The sequence below is a fragment of the Lactuca sativa genome, chromosome 3 (assembly GCF_002870075.4).
Source record: "Lactuca sativa cultivar Salinas chromosome 3, Lsat_Salinas_v11, whole genome shotgun sequence".
Taxonomy (NCBI): Eukaryota; Viridiplantae; Streptophyta; class Magnoliopsida; order Asterales; family Asteraceae; genus Lactuca; species Lactuca sativa.
The window spans coordinates 243,633,770-243,655,279 of record NC_056625.2 but is presented as its reverse complement, the minus strand read 5'-3'; the positions used below and the strand labels follow the sequence as shown (position 1 = coordinate 243,655,279).

General features: G+C 34.1%; 1 protein-coding gene across 1 annotated transcript; it reads right to left on the bottom strand.

Annotated features, from left to right (window-relative positions):
• Window positions 1–18,045: 18,045 nt before the first annotated feature.
• LOC111883531 (pirin-like protein) lies at window positions 18,046–20,622 on the bottom strand. Its single transcript, XM_023879856.3, has 7 exons — window positions 20,229–20,622; window positions 20,103–20,152; window positions 19,956–19,994; window positions 19,680–19,708; window positions 19,526–19,588; window positions 19,256–19,359; window positions 18,046–18,779 (listed from the first exon to the last, which is right to left on the bottom strand). The coding sequence occupies exons 1-7, from the start codon at window positions 20,579–20,581 to the stop codon at window positions 18,296–18,298; spliced, it is 1,122 nt and encodes a 373-aa protein (XP_023735624.1). The 5' UTR covers window positions 20,582–20,622; the 3' UTR covers window positions 18,046–18,295.
• Between the last annotated feature and the right edge of the window lie 888 nt (window positions 20,623–21,510).

Below are 21,510 nucleotides of genomic sequence, written 5' to 3'. Positions count from 1 at the left end.
GCAAATTATTCAAATTTTACAAATAATTAGTTTTTCACAAGAACAAGTAATTATCTTAAAATTTGACAAACTTCATGTTTTTTTTTCAACTTTGAAAATAAAATATTTGCATCAATATAACAGAAAACAACCCGTGTCTCTGATACCACTGTTGGGTTTTGAGCATTCTAACACTTCCTAAGTGTACATGCAACCCTAAATACCTTGGATCTATGTTTTCTCTATTATACATGCAAATAAGAACATCCAAGGTATTATCCTAATCTAGCATACAAAAACTATGAATGTAACAAGATAGAATACATACCTCTTGATGTAGCTTGATGTCTTCAAGCTTTAAGAGCTTAGCCCCAATAGTGTGGAAGCCTCAAGTGGAATCACAAATCACCAAGACACCTTGGAATACTTTAGAGAATATGATTACTTGGTTCTCTCTAGTGAAACTGGCTAGCCCTTCTTTAGTGTATCCACACACTAGTGCCTATTTCACCAACCAAAGACATCTTTATATAGTATGGAGGATTAGGGTTAAACCCTAATACCCATGACCTTTCATTTCCTAGGATCCATGGGTTAAACACTCCATGGACTATCCATGAAAGCTTAGCCCAACCTAAATGAACTTGGCCCATTCCATATATATAAGATTCCATATTTAATTAGTTCCTTTTGATCACTTAATTAATTATAAATTAATTCTTGATCAATACTAATTAAATAATATGATTCCATATTAATATATTAGAACTTATAATATATTAATATTAATCATAAACATACTATTCTCAAAAGATTATCCATATAAATTGTGTCGGTGAAGTGCAACCCAAATGGACCATGCCGGGTCGGGTCAAGTACATACCAAATATAGTTATGGACTTAGACATTAATCCAACAATATATATATATATATATATATATATATATATATATATATATATATATATATATATATGCAGAATATAAAGGGTCATGTGTAACCCTAATCCATACCCATAAGCTTATGATCCACCCATTTGATTTGGATAACCACTACATGGACTAACCCATAAGCCCATTAGAAATCAATCATGGACCATTAGCCCAATCCATATGTATCAATTTAATTAGTCTCTTTTGATCACTAAATTAATTCTTAAATTAGTTATTCATCAATACTAATTAAATAATATGATTCCTCAATTAATATATAATATTATAACATATTAATAAATCATAATTAACCTCTTACTCAAATATCCTTCCTAACATATTGCTTTGATGAATGCAACCCAAATGGACCATGCTACTATCGGGTCAAGTACATACCAATTATAGTTATAGGCTTAGACACATTTTCCAACAGTATATGAGCATACAAGCAACCATCAAGAACACCAACCACCCTTGAATCTTGACCACCAATTACTTTCCCAACTTGTAGAAACACCAAAGGAGGAAGTAAGGAGTAAGGAGATGTTAGGGCTTCATTAAAAAAGAAGGGGCTGCAAGAATGAGAAACCCTAGAGGGTTAGAGCATTTATATAGGGCACAAAATCTAAGATTTAGGGTTTTGTGCTAGAAGAGGCTACACGCTGCATTGCACAAAACCCCTAAAAGTACTTAGGATAAAAATGATTAAGGAAGAAGCATAATTGAAACTAGGTGTTACAATTCTACCCCTATTGAATCAAATTTTGTCCTTGAAATCTATTGCAATAAATAAGTTAGTGTAGTGCTCACTAATATTCTCCTCAGGCTCCCAAATCTAATCAGAACCCTTCCAGTACTTCCATTACACCTTCACTAATCATACTTCCTTGTTGCACATGGTCTTCGTCTTTCTATCTAAAATTACTATCCGTCTCTCCACATAGTTCAAATGCTCATCCACCTGAATATCATCCAATGGAACCACTGCGGTCTCATCTTCTAAGTGTTTCCTCACCTAAGATCTGTGAAAAGTGTTGTGGATCTGGCTAAGATCCTCGAGTAGATCAAAATGCAATCAAAATAATAGTTAATGACCTTTGACACTCTTTGTAACACAAAAATCACGAAAAAATAAATCCAAAACATGAGTACTTTTGAAATTAGATGGTAACAAATGAACTTTTCAGGATTTCCCCGTGTGAGAAGAATTACAAGAACTAATCAAATATTTGTTGCTAAAAGGAAGACAATAAGCAGAAAGCATGCAATTCAAAATCTATGAATGAGGATACCGAAGTCTTTTATGTCATTTGGTGAAATTGGCACCAACAACGGAGAAAGAGCTTTAAGAACTAGATAAAGAGGAAAAAGCAAATGGAGCAGATCCCACTGTTACTTGGATCCATGAAGAAGGTCATGAGTGTACGCATGTCCTTAATTTCAAAAAAAGAGAATGAAATAAGAAGAACACATTATTATCAATATAAAAAAAATTAAACAGGAAGAGGGTTTTTTTATAGCTATAAATGAAAATTTTGAGAAAGTCAAAAGATTTTTTTGGGGGAAATGAAATTTTTTAGGGCCAATGTATAATATAGGTAATCCCTTACCATTGCCAAAACGAAGTGCATCATTACCATAGTAGAGCTCAGAATTATCATGGCTAGCAAGGTCCAGAACCACGTGATTGTTGGAGCTACTATTAGGAAGCCATGTAGTTGGAGTTGTGATCAATAGTCAGCATAGGTTGTTGATGGTTGTTTGGGTCATACGCCGTTGGGTCACAATTAGTACACTAAGATGAAATGTGACCGATTTTAGGTACCATAAACTGTATTTTGATTTAATGGAAACTAAACTCACCTTGATTTCCTCCATTGTTGTTTTCGTAGTTGCGATTGTTTCTCGAGTTGTTTCTGAAGGGTTTTGAGCATTCTAACACTCCTAAGGTGTACATGCAACCCTAGAAACCTTGGATCTATGTTTTACTAAGATACATGCAAAAATGATTTTCCAAGGATCTAAACCTATCTAGCACAGCATGGGGAACTTTTAAACATAAATGCTAGAAGAAGAACATACCTTTTTGTAGTTTGGATTCCTTGAGAACGTTGTGAGCCTAACACCTCAAGTGTGATGCCTCAAATGTCTCACACGACACTACAACACTTGGAATAACCTTGAGAGAAGTACACTTACACTCTAAAATCAGCTAGCCCTCTATCTTGTAGAAGTAGTCCTGATTTTGCTTGCATAGGGGCCTTTATATAGTTGTGGCACAAGTAGGGTTACACCATGTAAACCCTAATTGTCATGGCTTTCCATATTCCATGATCCATGGGTTTGTAACCTCTATGGATTATCCATGGAGCATGTTATGGGTTTTAACTCAATCCATACAAACAATGGATCATTAGCCCAACTATACAAGAATAGATGATTTACACAATCAACCCCATATATTTAATTAGTATCTTTTCGATCACTTAATTAATTCTAAATTAATTCTTGATCAATACTATTTAAATAATATTATTAATATGTTAGAACTTATAATATATTAATAAACCTTAAGTGTTATTTCTCTCATTTAGTCTATCCAAGTGTTACAATGTCATGCAACCCAAATAGACCATGCTAACCGGGTCAAGTACATTCCAGGAATAGTTATGAACTTAGACACCTAATCCAATAGTCTCCCACTTGGATAATTCTAATAACTATAACTGCAAGAATGACTTGAGGAACTGATCAGCAATCGTAGCACTTTCAAGGTCTCACGGAACTGAGATGATGATGATACGCCATTTAAGATAAGTGATCATATAATCCTCTGTTCTAGATATCAGTCGGACAAATACATGGAACAATGTCTTGCTTATTTTCTAGTAGTTTGTTTCCAGATTTCCGATTAGTTTGACATAGAACTTAATCGAAAACATCAATTTAGTTCTGACCGGGCCTGGTACATAGGTAAAAACAAAATCATCGAGGGGCCCAAATATCGCTTCTAGTCCAACAAGGAATAGAAAAACTTCGACTCATATGCTTGTTCTACTACTTGTGGAATTATACACAAATGCATGTTTTATAACATCGAGTTACCAATGCATTTTCATACAATCAATGTATAACAAACTCATAGTCAACAACTCATATCTCTAGGCTTGAAGACTTATATGACATTACCATCTCACGACCACTCGAGATAAATTCCATGAAGTGATACAAGTGAGTGTGGGTTGAATCCAATACTCAGAACTTATGAGCACTCATGTGTGTTCTTAGGATGTCATCGTCAATACTGGTACACAAGCATAAACAAGTCTTAATAGGCCTTACAACAATTTATTATAGTATGGCCTACAATTTCCTCAAATCACTCATCATCCAAGTTCCTTCGTACCGCTACCTATGATACAAGAAACTGAGTGGTTCAGGCTTTGGGGGTTTGGTGAGCACATAGGGTTACCCACAATAATTAAGTTCTTTAATTACGTATTTCAGATCAAATAATTTACCTGGTTACCCCTTCTCGTTATTCTTACATATTGATCCTAGTATACTGATCTCAAGGAACATATTCTAAGGATAATCATCATCAATGGGTAGACAATACTACTTAGGGGATTCCTTAAGGAATATGTGTCCATAAGGCAACTGGGGGGGAATAGACTACATCAATGGACATATAGTTCACTAACACCTAAAACTTGTGAGCCTGCCAGCGTTTCCAATGAACTGTCTAGAATAGTCTTTGGTCATCATCTATACTCTGCCTGATGACTGGTTCATCAAAAGACAAGGCTTCTCATCATCATCTCATCATTTTCATCACCCGTCACTACCCAATATATTTTATATAAATATATGATTAAATCAAGTAAAATCATATAATTAATTTAACACACATATCAAGTAATATACATAGTATGCACACATAGCATTTAATCATCTAAATATTTTATATCTATGCGTAAGCTAAAAGTAACAATGTACTCACTTATTAGAGTGGATGACTGGAAAGTTGGGCAGCGCTTCGCTTCAACACTTGACTTTTCCTTTTATGTGACCTAGGTTCACTTATCACTAAGTCTTATTTTAATATTTCTTGCGACTAATGATGGTCTTGATTCCTTAACAATCCTAAAGTCTACATCAAGATCTATCAAGTAAGGAACAACCAGGTAGGATTATATCGGAGGTAGGGTCCGTTTGGTATATAGAGAACACCGTTTTGAAATCCCACTTTAAACACCTCACTAAATCCAGCCTAGAAATCATCCCCGTAAGTAGATCAATTAGTAATATAACATTAACGTCACTGACAAATCATATTATAAATTCATAACAATAACCAAGAATTTAATATAAACTAAATAATATTGAATGTAGTCTAACTTATAGATATTCCTAGATAGAAGTTGGGGACTTGCATTGACAGAGCTTCGACTTTATAGATAATATTTGTCGAGCTCCTAGGGGTCGACGCTCCAAAACTCAAATACAAAGGGAATTTTTGGGCTAAATATGAGAGAAATCGAGTAGAAGGTGTGGAAATGTTCTGAACTTCGAAAGTTGTTTGTACACAAAAAAAAAAAGGCAGGGCGCACCACACACCCTATATGGGCACGTTGCACTTTATGTCGGAGGACGTACATGTCATTCATCTAATGGTGAAACGTGGCGAGATCTTAGGGACTGTTAGAGACGCACGACACCCTTTGTCTGTATGCGCAGCTGCACGTAGACTTTTATCAAATCTATGAAAACTAATATCTTCTGCATACGACCTACTTTTTTGACACGTTTTATATCCACGTGTAGCTATCGACGAGATCCACAAATTTCATTTAAACTTCGTCATCTAATTTTGATATTATTTTTAAAGTTATATTTTTTTACCATGTTGAGACTGTTAAAGTCCATTAAAAGTTTATAACTCTTTCGTCCGACTTCCATTCTAACTATCTTCATGTCGAAGGACTCCTATTAACTAGATCTTCTATTCTCGTTTAGATTGTTTTGGAAAAAAAATAACAATCTAAAATTCGATTTTTGTGCTAACATAGTTACACCGAAAAATTAGAAAATCATAACTTCCTCTCATGAACTCATATTTAGGTGTTCTCTGTATGCACGCTCTCGCACGCTCTCGGTTTTATGATTACTACGACTTTCATTTAGATCACTTAGGGTAATAAGAGATCTATCTCCGATTCACTATTTACGAAGCTCGATGTCGTATCGGTTTGAACACGAAACTTCAACGAATCGTATGTTCTTTGTTCTAATCCTGATTTAAGCATTTCTTATATCAATGTAATCATCATCACAACTACTTCGACTTTCATCAAGGTTATTTGGCCTAATTATTATTCTATTTAGGATGCGTTTTATTTCTTATTTTGTTATATCGCATTAAGAATGTATACTACATATAACTGTACATAGAACACATAATATTCAATAAACCCCTTGTTCTCATCAATCATCATCTCCACAAGTTGAATCATAGTGGGAACTTCTCCTGTGAACTTCCTCAAATAACACACATGAAAGTTTTTATGAATACCTTCTAGTTCTTTTGGGAATTCTAGCTTGTAAGCTTGGTTTCCAATCCTCTAGAGAACTTTGGATGGTCCAATGAATCTTTGAATCAACTTTCCTTACATTCCAAATCTAATAAGTCCCTTTCATGGAGAGACCTTAAGCAACACTTGGCCTCTGATTTCAAAAGTAATCGTTTTTTACTTCTTATTTGCATAGCTCTTTTGTTAGCTTTGAGTTACTAGCATCCTTTCTCTGATTATTTCTAACTTCTTAGCAGTCTGATGGACAATCTCAAGGCCCATAAACTGCTTCTCTTTGCCTTCAAGCCAACAAGACGATGTATGAAACTTTTTTCTGTACAGCTCATGATAAGGTTCCATCTTAATTCTTGAATGGTAACTATTATTATAAGAGAATTCCACCAATGATATGTACTCATCCCAATTACGTATAAATTCCAAGGTACAAGCTCTCAATATATCGTCCAGTGTCTTAATCGTTCTCTCTCTTTGACCATTAGTTTGTGGATGGTAAGCAATACTCAGACACAACTTTATACCCATCTCTTCATCTTAGCTCTTCAAAAATCGAGAAGTAAAATGACTGTCACGGTCTAACATAATTGTCAAGAGAACACCATGATCTTTCACTATCTCTTTCCCGTAAACTTTTGCAAGTTTTTCCATACACCATCTCTCATTGGCTGCTATGAAATGAAAACTCTTCGTGAATCGATAAACAATCACCCAAATCATGTCATGACTATTCTTCGTCCTAGGCAATTTGGTAACAAAATTGATGGTGATGTCTTCCCATTTACCCATGGTTATTGGTAAAGGTTCTAGATTCCCATATGGTTTTTGATGTTGTGCCTTAATACTCGCGTAGTTTACACACTCGGCCACATAATTAGCAACATCGAGCTTCATCATCGGCCACCAGTAATAAGGTTTCATATATCTGATGTTGTGCCTTAACACTCACGTAGTTCACACACTCGGCCACATACTTAGCAACATCGAGCTTCATCATCGGCCACCAGTAATAAGGTTTCATATATCTATACATCTTGGTTCTACCTGGATGAATTGGGTACATGGTCTTGTGAGCTTCTTCCATAATAAGATCCCTCATTTATCCCATATTACGCATCTAAATTTTGTTTTGGAATACCTTCAATCCTTGACTGTTTGTACCAAACACTAACGTTTTACCCAAACATTCCTCCTTTCAGTTATATCCTTTCAACTCTTCAATATAATATTTATTGATACTCTCTACAGTTGTCGAGAGGATTATAATTTTCAATGCTCTTGGTATTTTTCTCTATGGGTTTATTTTTCTACTCAAAGCATCTGCTATGACATTTGCCTTACCAAGGTGGTAAAATATATCACAGTCGTAATTCTTGAGTAATTCTATCCAGCATCTTTGTCTCATGTCTAACTCCTTCTGATTAAATATATATTGGAAACTCTTATGATCAGTGAAAAGTTTTCCCTTTGTGCCATAAAGATAATGTCTCCATATCTTCAGTGCAAAACCATTGCTGCTAACTCCAAATCATGAGTGGGGTATCTTTTCTCATGGTCTTTTAGTTATCTAGATGCATATGCTATAAATTTATCCCTCTGGGTTGGAACACAACCTAATCCAACTCCAGATTCATCGTTGTAAACTGCAAAATCTTCCACTCCATCGGATAATGCGAGAATTGGTGCTTCACATAATTGCTTCTTTAGCTTCTCAAAATCTTCTTCATTCTTCTCATTCCATGTGTAGATAGTTCCATTGTGGGTCAATGTTGGTGATATAGTAGCTTGAAGAAAATCCTTGGACAAACCTTCGGTAGTATCCAGCTAATCCTAGAAAGCTACAAATCTCAGTGGGACTTTCTTGTTGTTCTCAGTTCATCACGACTTCAATATTTGATGGTTCAACCATTATACCTTCATAGTTAGCCATATGATCCAAGAATTGAACCTGTCAGATCCAAAAATCACATTTTTGAGAACTTTGCATACAACTTCTTCTTACTTTTTGTAAGTTCTTTCCATGCTCCAGCTGGCTCTTTAAGTAAATCAGAATGTCATTGAAGAACACCATTATAGATATATTAAGGAATGGTTTACAAACTTGATTCACCAGATCCATAAACGTTGTTGGAGCATTAGTTAGTCTAAACAACAACTAAAAACTCATAGTGTCCATATCTTGTTCTAAATGATGTCTTCTTAATATCTTACTCTCGTACCTTCAGATGATGATAACCAGAGATCAATCTTCGAGAAGTATCTTGCGCCTTGTAATTGATCAAACATTTCATCAATTCTAGGCAATGGGTATGTATTCTTCACCTTTGCTTTATTCAGCTCTCTGTAGTCTATGTGCATCCTCATACTTCCAGCCTTCTTCTTTATGAATAACACCAAAGCTCCCTAGGGTGAAAAAATATGTCAAATGAAACCTTTTTCCAACAATTTCTGTTATTGAATCTTAAGCTCATTCATCTCTGTTGGTGCTAGTCGGTATGGTGCTTTTTCTATCGATGTGGTTTCTGGTAACAAGTCTATCTGAAACTCTACCAGTCTATAAGGGGGAAATCCAAGAAGATCTTTAGGAAAGACTTCTAGGAAGTCATACACCACTAGTATTCTTTTCATCTCCTTTTTCTCCTTCTTCTCATAGATCACAAATTCCAGATATGATGTAAATCCTTTGGCCAAACACTTTCTAGCTTTCATCAGGGAGATGATCCCAAAATTCACTTTGCATTTGTCCCCGTACACCACAAATGATTCTCTTCCAGGTAGGTTTACTCTAATCATCTTCTTTCTACATAGTATCTCGACATCATTCGCATTAATCCAATCCACTACTAATACTATATGGAACCTGTTTAACTTAATGTTCAATAACTCCTCGTGAAACTTATTCCTATTCAAGTCAATGACGATGTTCTTCATGCATTTACTAACATGTATAAATTTGCCACTAGCTACCTGGACTATTAAGGCATTACCTAGTCTATCTACAAGAAATGATTGTCTTCTACCAAATTTATGTGATATAAAGGAGTAATTAGCTCTGGAATCAAACAAAACATTAGCAGAAAAATAAGTCACTAGAAAGGTACATGATAGGACATCGACTTCTTCCTTTGTTGCATCCAAATTCATCTGGAAAGATCTCACCTTTGGCTTCAGTAATATATTTGGCTTGGCAGCCTTTTTCTTCTTCAGGCAATCCTTCTACACATGCCCCTCCTCTCAACAACTGTAGCACACTCTCTTGTTGAATGTGCACTCATTGGAGTAGTCACCGGTCCTCCCGCATTTGAAACAAGTCACGTCATTGCTGCATCTTCCAGAGTGCATCTTCTTGCACTTCTTGCACCACTTTTCTTCACCGCTTCCCCCAAACTTCTTGTTATTGGGGCCAAATTTCAAAAATCGTCTCTTATTGTTGGATCTTGAAGATCCTCAAACTTCCTTTTCTCTCCTACTTCCACTCTCTTCGGACCCTTCTCTCTTGTTTAGGTATCAACATTCTTAGCTTCCCAGATGGCAGCTTTCAAAGTGGTTTCTAGCTTCACCGTTGGACCGAAATCCATCGATATTCCTCTAGCAAGCTTGTTAATCTTGGAGAGTTTAGTAGGATCCAAATAAAGAACAAGCTTCAGTTTCTTTGTAAAACTTGCAACATTCTCGTTGACGCTCATCTTGCCCTTTTTAGGTTCTAGAATTCGTTGTTAATCTCTAGAAGATACTGCTCAAAGTAATGCTGCATTTTTATTTGCACCAGAAAGTCTTCCCAAGACATCTTGCTAGCTTTTCCCTTAGGCATAGTATCAATCAGTAACTTCCACCAGCTTAATATTTAGTCTTCAACTGTCTGACCACAAGAACATTCTTTTGCTTGTTGCTACAGTCGCAATTTTCAAATACCATCTCCATCTCAGAGATCCCATCCATGACATCCACCGGTGTTGGGCTTCCAGAAGTAGTCGGTGGCTTGGATTCCATGAAATCCTTGTACTTGCATCCATGTCCATCGTTTCCTCTATCAGATTGGTCTATTCTAACTACATGTGGTTCAACTTGACTGACAGTTCAATTGTAGTTTCCTTCCTCTGACTGTTCTACGTTTAGATCAAGTTGCAAAACAGTTCCAATTGGTTCACCATAATATTGCATAACATTTGTCTCATCTCCTCCCTTTTTTCGTCCATCATATCTCAAATCATTGCTTGGACTCCTCCCATCGTGACAGGTTCAGCTACTAGCACCGATCTAGGTGCACGCTCGAGTACACGGGGCTCAAACTGCTGATTCTCATTACCTATTCCGCTTTGAGTTCTCACCATGTTGATCTAAACACCAACGCAAACATTAGAGACAAGAATATTAAGATACAGAAGGTTCGGACGCATAATACTCCTTATTACTCCGCAAATTTACATACCATTTCTAATATTGTAATTAAACGTTTAGAATCTTGAACATATAAAATTTCTAAATCTAGGTCGGCTACAGACCATTGATTTATTCAAATAATAGCATCCTAGGCATGCAACCTAAAGCATCTTAAGGCATCTTATCGCTATAACATGCTTTTACATAATCATTTAGCACATAAAAGCAATTTAGGCATTATTCCTAAAATAAACTAGTGCGTGTGTCATTTTAGGCATACTACCTAGAATATAGTAGACACTCATCTTACAATCATCGCTTAGCATTCCATGTTTAACTCTAGAAATCCTTAATTATTCCTAGTTCGCTTAACATAATGCTCTGATACCAACTGTGACATCTTCATTTTCACAGCCAATTTAAAACTTTTTATTTAAACTTTATTTATTTTAGAGTATAAATATTAATGTGGAATTTCTCCCAAATAATATTTAAAGGTAGTGTTTCTGAAGAAACATGATTCAATGATAATAAATATATATATATATATATATATATATATATATATATATATATATATATATATATATATATATATATATATATATATATATATATAAACATTGGGATGTTATTGTCAATACAGATATATAAGCATAAACAAGTTTTAATAAGCCTTACAACAATCTATTATATTATGGCCAATATTTTCCTCAAATCACTTATCACCCAAGTGCCTTCGTACTTCTACCTGTGATACAAGAAACTGAGTAGGTTAGACTTGGAGCCTTGGTAATTACATAGGGTTTTCAACCCACAATAATTAAGTTCTTTAATTATATATGTCACATCAAATAATTTACACGATTACCCATTCCTGTTATTATTATGTATTTATCCTAATATACTGATCTCAAGGAACATATCCTAAGGATCATCCTCATCAACGGGTAGACAATACTACTTAGGGGATTCCTTTAGGAATATGTGTCCATAAGGCAACCATGGGGAGATAAGGTACAGAAATGGACATATAGTTCAGTAACACCTAAAAGTTGCGAGCCTGCCAACATTTCCAATAGACTGTCTAGAATAGTCTGTGGTCATCATCTATACTCTACTAGATGACTAGTTCATCAAAAGTCAAGGCCTCTCATTGTCATCTCATCATTTTCATCGTCAATCACTACATAGTATATTTTATATAAATATATGAAAATATGTATATGATTAAGTAAAGTAAAATTATATAATCCATTTAACACATATATCAAGTAATACAGATAATAGGCACACATAACATTTAATCATCTGAATACATTATATCTATGTGTAAGTTGAAAGTAGTTATGCACTCACTTGTTAGAGTGGATGACCGGAAAGTTGGGTAGCGCTTCACTTCAGCACTTGGCTTTTCCTTTAATTTGACCTAGGTTTAATTATCACTAAGTCTTAGTTTAATATTTCTTGTAACTAATGATAGTCTTGATTCCTAAAAAATCCCAATGTCTACATCATGATCTATAAAGTAAGGAACAACCAAGTAGGATCATATCAGAGGTAGGGGCCATTTGGTATATATAGTATACTCATTGGAAATCTCACTTTAAACACCTCACTAAATCCAGCCTAGACATCATCCCCGTAAGTAAATCAAGTAGTAATATGACGTTGGAATCAATGACAATCTTATTTATAAATTCATAACATTGACTATGAATTTAAATATAAACTACACTAAAATAATATTGAATGTAGTCTAACTTACATATATTTCCTAGATAGAAGTCTGAGAATTGCATTGACATAGCTTCTATATGATAGCTACTATTTGTCAAGCTCATAAGGGTCGCAGAGCTTCCCTAAAACTCAAATACTAAGGGAATTTTAGGGCTAAAATCAAGAGAAATCAAGTAGAAGGTGTGGAAAAGTTCTGAACTTCGAAATCTATTTATACACGAAAAAGGTTGGGTATGTCGTGATTTATGTCGGAGGACTGCGTGGCAATCGTGTAACGGTGACACGTAGCGGGATCTTAGGGGCTGTCAGAGGCACGTCGCACCCTCTGTCTGTACGCGCAGTTGAACGTGGATTTTTACAAAATCTTTCAAAACTCATATCTTCTTCATACGAGCTACGTTTTCGATGTGTTTTATATCTACGCATAGCTATCAACGAGATCTACAACTTTCATTTAGACTCTGTTGGCTAATTTTGAATTTATTTATAAAGTTATATTTGTAAAAGGCTTAGACTGCTGAAGTCCGTTAAAAATTCATAACTCTTTTGTCTGACGTCCATTCTCAGCTGTCTTTAAATCAACGGACTCCAATTAACTAGATCTTCAATTCTCGTTTAGATTGTTTTGGCTAAAAATCAACCAATCTAAAATTCGATTTATGTGCTAACATAGTTATGCTGAAATATTAGAAAAAATCATAACTTCCTTTCATGATGTCAGATTTAGGTGTTTTCTATATGCACGCTCTCGGTTTTACAATTATTATGACTTTCATTTGGATCACTTAGGCTAATACACGTTCTATCCTTGATTCACTATTTATGAAACTCGATGTTGTATTGGGCCGAACGCGAAACTTCAATGAATCGTAACTTCTTTGTTCTAAGTTTGATTTGAGCGTTCCTTATATCTCCGGAATCCTCATCACAGTTCGACTTTCATCAAGGTTATTTGGCCTAATTATTATTTTATTTAAGATGCATATTTTATTTTTTATTTTATTATACCGCATTAAGCACGTATGCTACATATAAATACACACAGAACACATAATACTCAATAATTCTCTTATATACTTCATATAAAGGTTACAACTGTTGACCACTACAATTGTTTCTTCTTATTAATGCCTAGCGAGAAACGCATACGTTATAGCTTGTCAAGCTGTGATTTTGAATGCTTGAGGCGTAAAAAAACAGTTCATCATATAATCATGATAATAAAGAGAGAAAGACAATAAATTTCTTCAAAATCCATGGGAAATTGCCGAGCCAGAAGTGTCACTTTAGCCCATTGTATTCATTACAAAGACCAGATATTACACGCATGACCAAGTCTTTTTCCTTAACAGGTTCACCAATATATGCAAGAGCATCAACATACTCTTATGCCCTTGTGAGATAGGCGGAAAATGTTTCAACAGCAAGTATTTATAATTCTAGTAACTGGGTCCTTAGGGAGGAGGGAGTTGTTCCCATTGAACCCACCGAACCCACTGAACCCACTGCCACATCAGCTTTTCTCTTTAATTTTTCTTCATCTTTCCGAACCCACAACACACGGAAATCCTATCTTTTTCAACCCACTCAATTAAAAAAAAATACTAAGCAACTAAGGTACAAGTCTTAAAACATATGGTACAAGAGAAATGAGAGAGAGAGAAAGTAAAGAGAGAGGATGAAGTGGGTTCGTGAAACCAATTAAACAACCCGCCGAAGAGGGAGTGGTACCGGCGGTAACTCTATTGCTAATTAAGATTTTACCTTTATTATTTTGTATATATTTTTTTAATTAAGTGGGTTGAGTGGGTTGAGAAATATAGGATTTACGTGTGTTGTGGGTTCAAAAAGATGAAGAAAAATCAAAGAGAAAAGCTGATGTGGCAGTGGGTTCATTAGGTTCGGTGGGTTCAATGGGAAAGACTCCCTCCTCCCTTAGGGTGTACTCCTAGAAGACGTGTGAGGGACATAAGCTTGTTCCAAAGATAATGACATGTCACGAGAGGTACTGCCGAGAACATGTTTAAAGAAGGCGTCTGAAATAGCAAAGAGCAGTAACATGCGAATATGGGAATCATTAGAGAGCCATATTGAGAAATTAGGATTTGGCTGTGACCTTAGATCCTAGTCAGAAAGGGTCGTTGATGATACACAATGAATAAAACCATAAATGTAGCCAAACAGATTGTTGGTAAGTAGAAAGGGTTGGATCATCATCTTCGGGTGACCATAATTAGTTGGAGACAAGGTAAAACCAAACTTGTGTGAGTTATTGTATGTCTTCTCCGTTGTGAAGAAGGCAACAATCAAATCCATTGAAGAACATGTCGAAAGAAGAAAATAGAATAAGCAAAGTAATAAAAACAATCCCAAATTGGCGGTGCTAGGTTTTAACCTAGATAATGGCGGCAATATGGTTAACCTCCGATACCAAGTTGAACGAGATGATTGTATTTGGTAATTTTATTAATTAAATAATTGACAAATACCAAGGATATAAATAAAGTACATATTCACACGTTAGTCCCTCTAGAACACTTCTTCATTATTTATTCTACCGTCTAATAGTAACTTAATGGAGAAAAAAGATGCGGTATCAAAATCAAAATGTTTTGTAAAATTAGTATCTTTTATATGCAATTTGACAATATTTTATTTAATTCTATTTATGCTATGCAACTAGTTTTCTTAGATTATTCAGTTGTAAACTATAATCTACCTTCTTAATAAAAGAGTCTCATCTGCCACGTGTCACTTACAACATCAATTTCCCTTCAATGTTAAATTTCATTTTTGCCCCTACTTCATATCACACTGTCGATGACATGTACATGAAATCAATATAACGTTTCCGCTTATCGTTCACATTCATCAGAAGGAGAATCAAAGGAGAAATCACGGAATACTCACCGAAAATCTTCACTAAATTAGCATTATGAAGGTAATCCATTCCAATGTTTATTCGTCAACTCCCTATTTATTCCGATTTGTTTAAGGTAATTCCACAATTTTTAACCCTAATTTTTTTTAGATACGCTTTTTATCTGAAGTGAACTCCTTTCACTTCTCCAGTCCTCTATCTGGTATCAGTGTGGTTCTGTTTTGTCTTTCAGTCCTCCTGGGTTTTCCTTCAATATACTCGTCATGAAACTACATTTGATTCAAGGTTTGGAGATTATTTTGTTTATTTTTTCGTTTTGTAACGATATTTTTATATCATCATCAAATTCGATTCCATTTATTTTGATAGCCACACATCCCGTAAACGATATGAGGCTTTAATCTATCTTTGATGCTTTCATAATCTTGATTCTTTGTTGCTACTCTTTAGATTTCTTCTAATAGAGTTTCATCCAATGATTATTTTGATAGTAAAGTATCAATTTTTGTATTCAGGTTTTAATGTATCTATTTGGATTTATGATGAAATTTGATGTTTTTCATAGTTTTCTGAATGAGTTTAAGCTTTCTGAAATATTTGTTGTGTCCTGACTCCTCTCCTAATATGTTCCATTTTACTATTTAGTATGCCTACCTTGCCCTATAAAAAGACGACACCCTCCAGGGGATCTAGAATACGACTTGGTAAATCAAAGTTCGACATCTGAACTTTAATATTATATGGAATCACACTGTACTTGAAGGGTGTTCATGAAGTTGAATTTTATGGAAGCAAGAAAGTGATGATTACTAATAAAAAATGCACGCTACTTGAAGCAAGAAAGTTTTATTTTATAATAGCAAAAATGATATCTGCTACCAATTAAAGAGCATTTTCACATAGCAGAGATGTCTGTTGCCGATCAGGTTCTTTTTTAAAAGGGATTTTGTTTGTGAAATAAGATTTGCATTATATGTTTGGTGTTAATTGTTTATATTAATTTGGAATTTCAAACAATAATGTTCATTCTTACACTGAATTATGCTTCCAGATTAGAACCTGGATATGGCTATACTCCTCTGATGAGCCAATTACTGTAGTTTGTAGAAGTTTTAGAATAGTTAGGAAAGGTAATGTTAAATGCAGAGAATTGGTGGTTATATCTAGCTGGGTGTATATTGGTAAATTCTATTTTTTCATGTTTTGTTGTAGGTTTAGCTGGTGTTATGAAGGAAGAAATGACAAACGGGAAGACAAACATTTGGATTTGTAATCAATGGTTGATTGATTGATTATTGATAAGTGGTTTTATAGTTTCGTTATTGTTTTCTTATGTTTCTACTCACTGTGCTTGGCACACCTAGGCTGCCAGGGGATAATGGTTTCGCAAGCCTTAAATGTTCACTGACAAATGTAGGTAAAAACATACTTTGCTATCACTGAATGGTCAACTTGATCTCTCCTTTGTCATACTAATTTTTAAATATGGTAATTTAAGTGTTCTTTATTTAGGTGAAATTAATTATATGTTGTATTTTTTTTTTATATATTTAAAGGCGTATTTGGGGACAAAACTTGAATTTGAAGTGTATAATTTCATTGACTAAATGATATTGTGCTCACATAGATTACTTTGTAGAGTAATCCCTTAGATTGTGTTTGGTACACTTGACTTGATTGGGCTATCTTTAACCGTTTGTATGTTTGTTTTTTAGGTGATAGAAATAAAAGTTTTTTATTACAAGTTTTTAATTTGTTTATAATGCTTTGGTATATGATCATTTATATTTGTAACTGGTGTTGATTTCAAGATAAAAAAGAGTTTGATCAACTTGAATTTCAATATAAAAGTAAACAAAACTTATATCTTAATAGTTTAATAAAGTTTTATAATTCTTTCACCTGTGGTTTCTATGGGTTGTAACCTAGTTATATATACAATTAAATGAGAGAAGCCTTATCTACAGTAAAATAGTAACTTGTTTGACTTTATATTTTTGTTATATTTCTTTATAGTGATTTGACATTTTTGGTCATTGAAGTTCAAACTTTTACACTTGGACATAAAAAACACAAAAAATCTTCTTTACACTTTTGCCACCATATTTTTCCAACTTTAACAACTTTCACACAATTGCCACAACATTTTTGGCAATTTTCTTTTTTTAAATCCAACCAAAGTCCAAAAACCGCGAAGCCGGGGACTCTTTTCTAGTTTAAATAAAATTTGAACATATGTAACGGATTTAATATAGGGCCGGAGAATAATAAGTTTGGTTTTTTAGCATTGTTTTTTTATGTACTTTTAAGTGTAAAATAAATTTATCATTCTTACATGGTTAGTGTAATTCACTTAGGCACATGAGAGTAAATCGACAGATTTAACTTCGTGACAAAAGCCAAAGATTGAATAATCCAAGTTAATATGGATATATACTCGCAACATATTCTATGTTAAAAATAAAAGTTGAGAGTTCACTTTTATATAACTATATTATTAAATCTACATTATTACAATGATTTTTGCTTTATTCAGATAAGATCTACAATCTAGTTCACTTTTGTATAACTATATTATCAAATCCACATTATTACAATGATTTATGCTTTATTCAGATAAGATCTACAATCTTTTTTAATTTATCAAATTTATCTATGAGAAAAACACTAAACCCCAAAAAAAAACTTTTGTAAACAAAGAACAAGATAAACACTAACCCCCAAAAAAACCTTTGTAAACAAAGAACAAACAAATGACTCCAACATTGTATTACTATTACACATCTCAACCCATTTACTGAGATCTCCAATACTTAGCCATTTCAAACCCATTTTGGCAATATTGATAATCTTGTAAAGTCTTTTCAATCTCATCTTGTGTGTTCATCACAAAAGGCCCATACTGAACCACAGGTTCATTAATCGGTTGCCCTCCAATCAACACGAACCTCAATGGGTTCGACCCGTGGTTCCATACACTGAGCCCATCTCCTTGACTCAACACCAAAACATGGTGAGCCGATACTGGTTTCGAATCCATGGACCCAAATACTCCTTGTCCTTCAAGCACGTATACAAATGAATTCCAAGACTCGGGGATTTGTTGATGGATTTGCGCTCCGGGTTCGAGAGTGAAATCAAGAAACATTGTGGGAGTTCGAGTGTAAACTGGTGATTTGACCCCCATTGACTCTCCGGCAATGATTGTAACTTTGACGCCGCCCCTTTCGACTGTCTTGATTTCTTCTCGTAACAATTCTTGGTAATTCGGTTCAACCCTGTATTCGAGAAATATTATGTTAACATAAGATCAGTGTTTCTGTAAAAAAAAATGTTATTCTTCCAACAACTCTTTAGCCGGGCCCACACCTCTATGTAAACCAAGTAGACCCATGTATACACAAGTAACCTAATCTATATTAGAATTGAAACTTTTATACTATGATTGTGACAGCTTAAGACTCGAACATTGACTTTTTTATTCAAAAATGGTTTTTGTTTTTCTTGGGTACATAGTGGTCCATTAAGTGGTTGACATAAGAGTCATGTGAATTAAAATTCAAATATTATAGTTGCTAAGACTCGAACCCTTGTTTCTACGATATGATCATTTATCCAACAACTTCTTAGTCGACCCACACAATATATATATATATATATATATATATATATATATATATATATATATATATATATATATATATATATATATATATATATATATATTATTATGTGAAGAATTTAGTGTTCGTACATTTTGTCTTTGGAGGAAAGATTGATCCATAGTTGCAAACCGGTTTGGACACCTGAAGCTGCAGGCATCTCTGAATGAATAATCCCTCTTCCAGCCGTCATCCACTGGACCCCACAATACACATGTACATTAACATCATCATTAATCACGTTTCCTTTTCATATTATAGCAAGTAAAACAGATAAAATGTCTTTTCAAACTTACACATTTAATATATTTTATAAAAATATCCATTAATTAAATTCGTAACACAAATGAATAAAAAATTACCTGCACATCACCCGCTCTGATTGTACCCTTATGCCCAGAAAAATCTTGATGCGTAAAAGCTCCCTAAAACAATCCAAATAGTTCATGTCAGTTTTTATTTAAAAAAGTGACCGAAAATAAAATAAAAAAGAAATAAATATTACAAAATTGGTACCTCTAGCATGTATGTAACAGTCTCAAAACCTGTACCAAATATAATATTAATAAAAATAAGACTTCATAAAATTATTATATCATATTATTAATAATTAAAACACCAAAGAGTAAGGATGTTTAAGTAATGGTTCTTTTATTTTATACCAAAAAACTGTAGTAATTTATGCAAAATATATAATTAAATAAATCTAATTATGATATTTAAAACTAGTTCAATATAAAATATATTCCTTTTGATTATTTTTGTGAAACAAAAGAAGAAAGGATCATATACCTCTATGGGGATGATCAGGGAATCCTGCTGGAGCTGAAACTGAACAAAACAAAGATTTAATCAATTGTCAGATTCTTTCTATATGATAAAACCATAATCAAAACTAGTAATTTCAAGTTATAATCATCCAAATTAAGCAATAATTACCAGAAAATTCATCCAACATAAGGAAAGGATCCAGCGACTTCAATTCCGGCCTGCAAATCAAACCCCAAAATCAGTAATTCCAACAATGCGAGAAGATCAAAACTATAAACAAACCACAATCACCACCTTCCGATGCTTCTCCGAACAACAGCCCCATCGCCTTCGCTCTGACTCTTCGCCAACACCTTCTTCATCACCAATCTCGGCGCACTGAACCCAACTTCCTCCGACGCGGTGGTCATGACGAATTTGCTGCGATTTCTGCCGGAAAACGCCGTTAATCGTGTAGTGAGATGAGTTGTGATAGTGGATGTTAACGATTTGATCATGTATTTCTTGGAATCTGTAATTTGGGTTTGATATGGGGTTATTAGGGTATATATATAGTGTGTGTGGGTGTTTGACTTGTGGAAGGCCAACTCAGGGTGAAGGGGGTGGTGGTGTCGTGGAGGAATTAGGTGTGCACCAATCGAGACCATCCTTTTGATTCGTTTCCCATTACAGGAAACTCATATGCGATTACATCATAATGATGCATATATACCGTATGCAATTTAAGTTTAGAGGTCTTTTATGTAAAATAGAAAATAAAAGTGATTTTTAATAGATTTTTGGTTTTTTTTTTATTTGCACACCACACAAACATGTCTTTACGGGCGTAAGTAGGGCTGATAATTTTCGACACGATTCGCGACACGACACGAAATAAATGGGTTTGAGTTGAGTTTTTCAACCCGCCAACCCTACACCCATTTATTAAACGGGTCATATATCGGTTTCTTAAAAAATAAACGGGTTGACCCGCCAACTTGTTTATATTTTTAATAAAAAAAAATTTAATAAAAAAAATTATCTTATTTTTAAATGTATTTATGTATCAAGTATTAATATTTATTATTTAATAAGTATTATATAATATATACAATTGATTCATAGACCATTTGATTATTTTGACATTTTGACTCATGGTGGATGGTTTAAGGTCGTAAGTCGTAACCTATAAGGCTAAGTATGTAACATGTTTCTATAAATGTTTTTAATTTTTATTTGGATGTTTAAGACTTAAATGTCTAAAATTCGGACACACAAACCCAAATCTGACCCACGAACCCGCCAACCTGTGAACTCGTATAAATAAATGGGTTGACGGGTCATATATGAGTTTATGTTCCAAATCCGCCAACTCGTGACTTGTATATTTAAATGGATCGTATTTTGGTTGACATATTTTAACCCGCCAACCCGAACACTACACAATTGTCAAGCCTAGCTGTTAATTTTGTTCAAGACTACAAATGTAAAAGAAATAATTGTTCCAAAAAAAAAAATTTGGTACAGATATGAAATAGTCTTTTAAACTTTAAGACTTTTTTCTTTTTTTTTTGCCTAAAAAAACCCAACCTTGATT

Coding starts and splice junctions, on each gene's coding strand:
- LOC111883531 (XM_023879856.3), bottom strand. CDS start 20,581: ATGGTCTCGATTGGTGCACACCTAATTCCTCCACGACACCACCACCCC. Junction 20,153..20,228: donor GTTCGGAGAAGCATCGGAAG/GTGGTGATTGTG, acceptor TTTGATTTGCAG/GCCGGAATTGAAGTCGCTGG. Junction 19,995..20,102: donor TATGTTGGATGAATTTTCTG/GTAATTATTGCT, acceptor TGTTTTGTTCAG/TTTCAGCTCCAGCAGGATTC.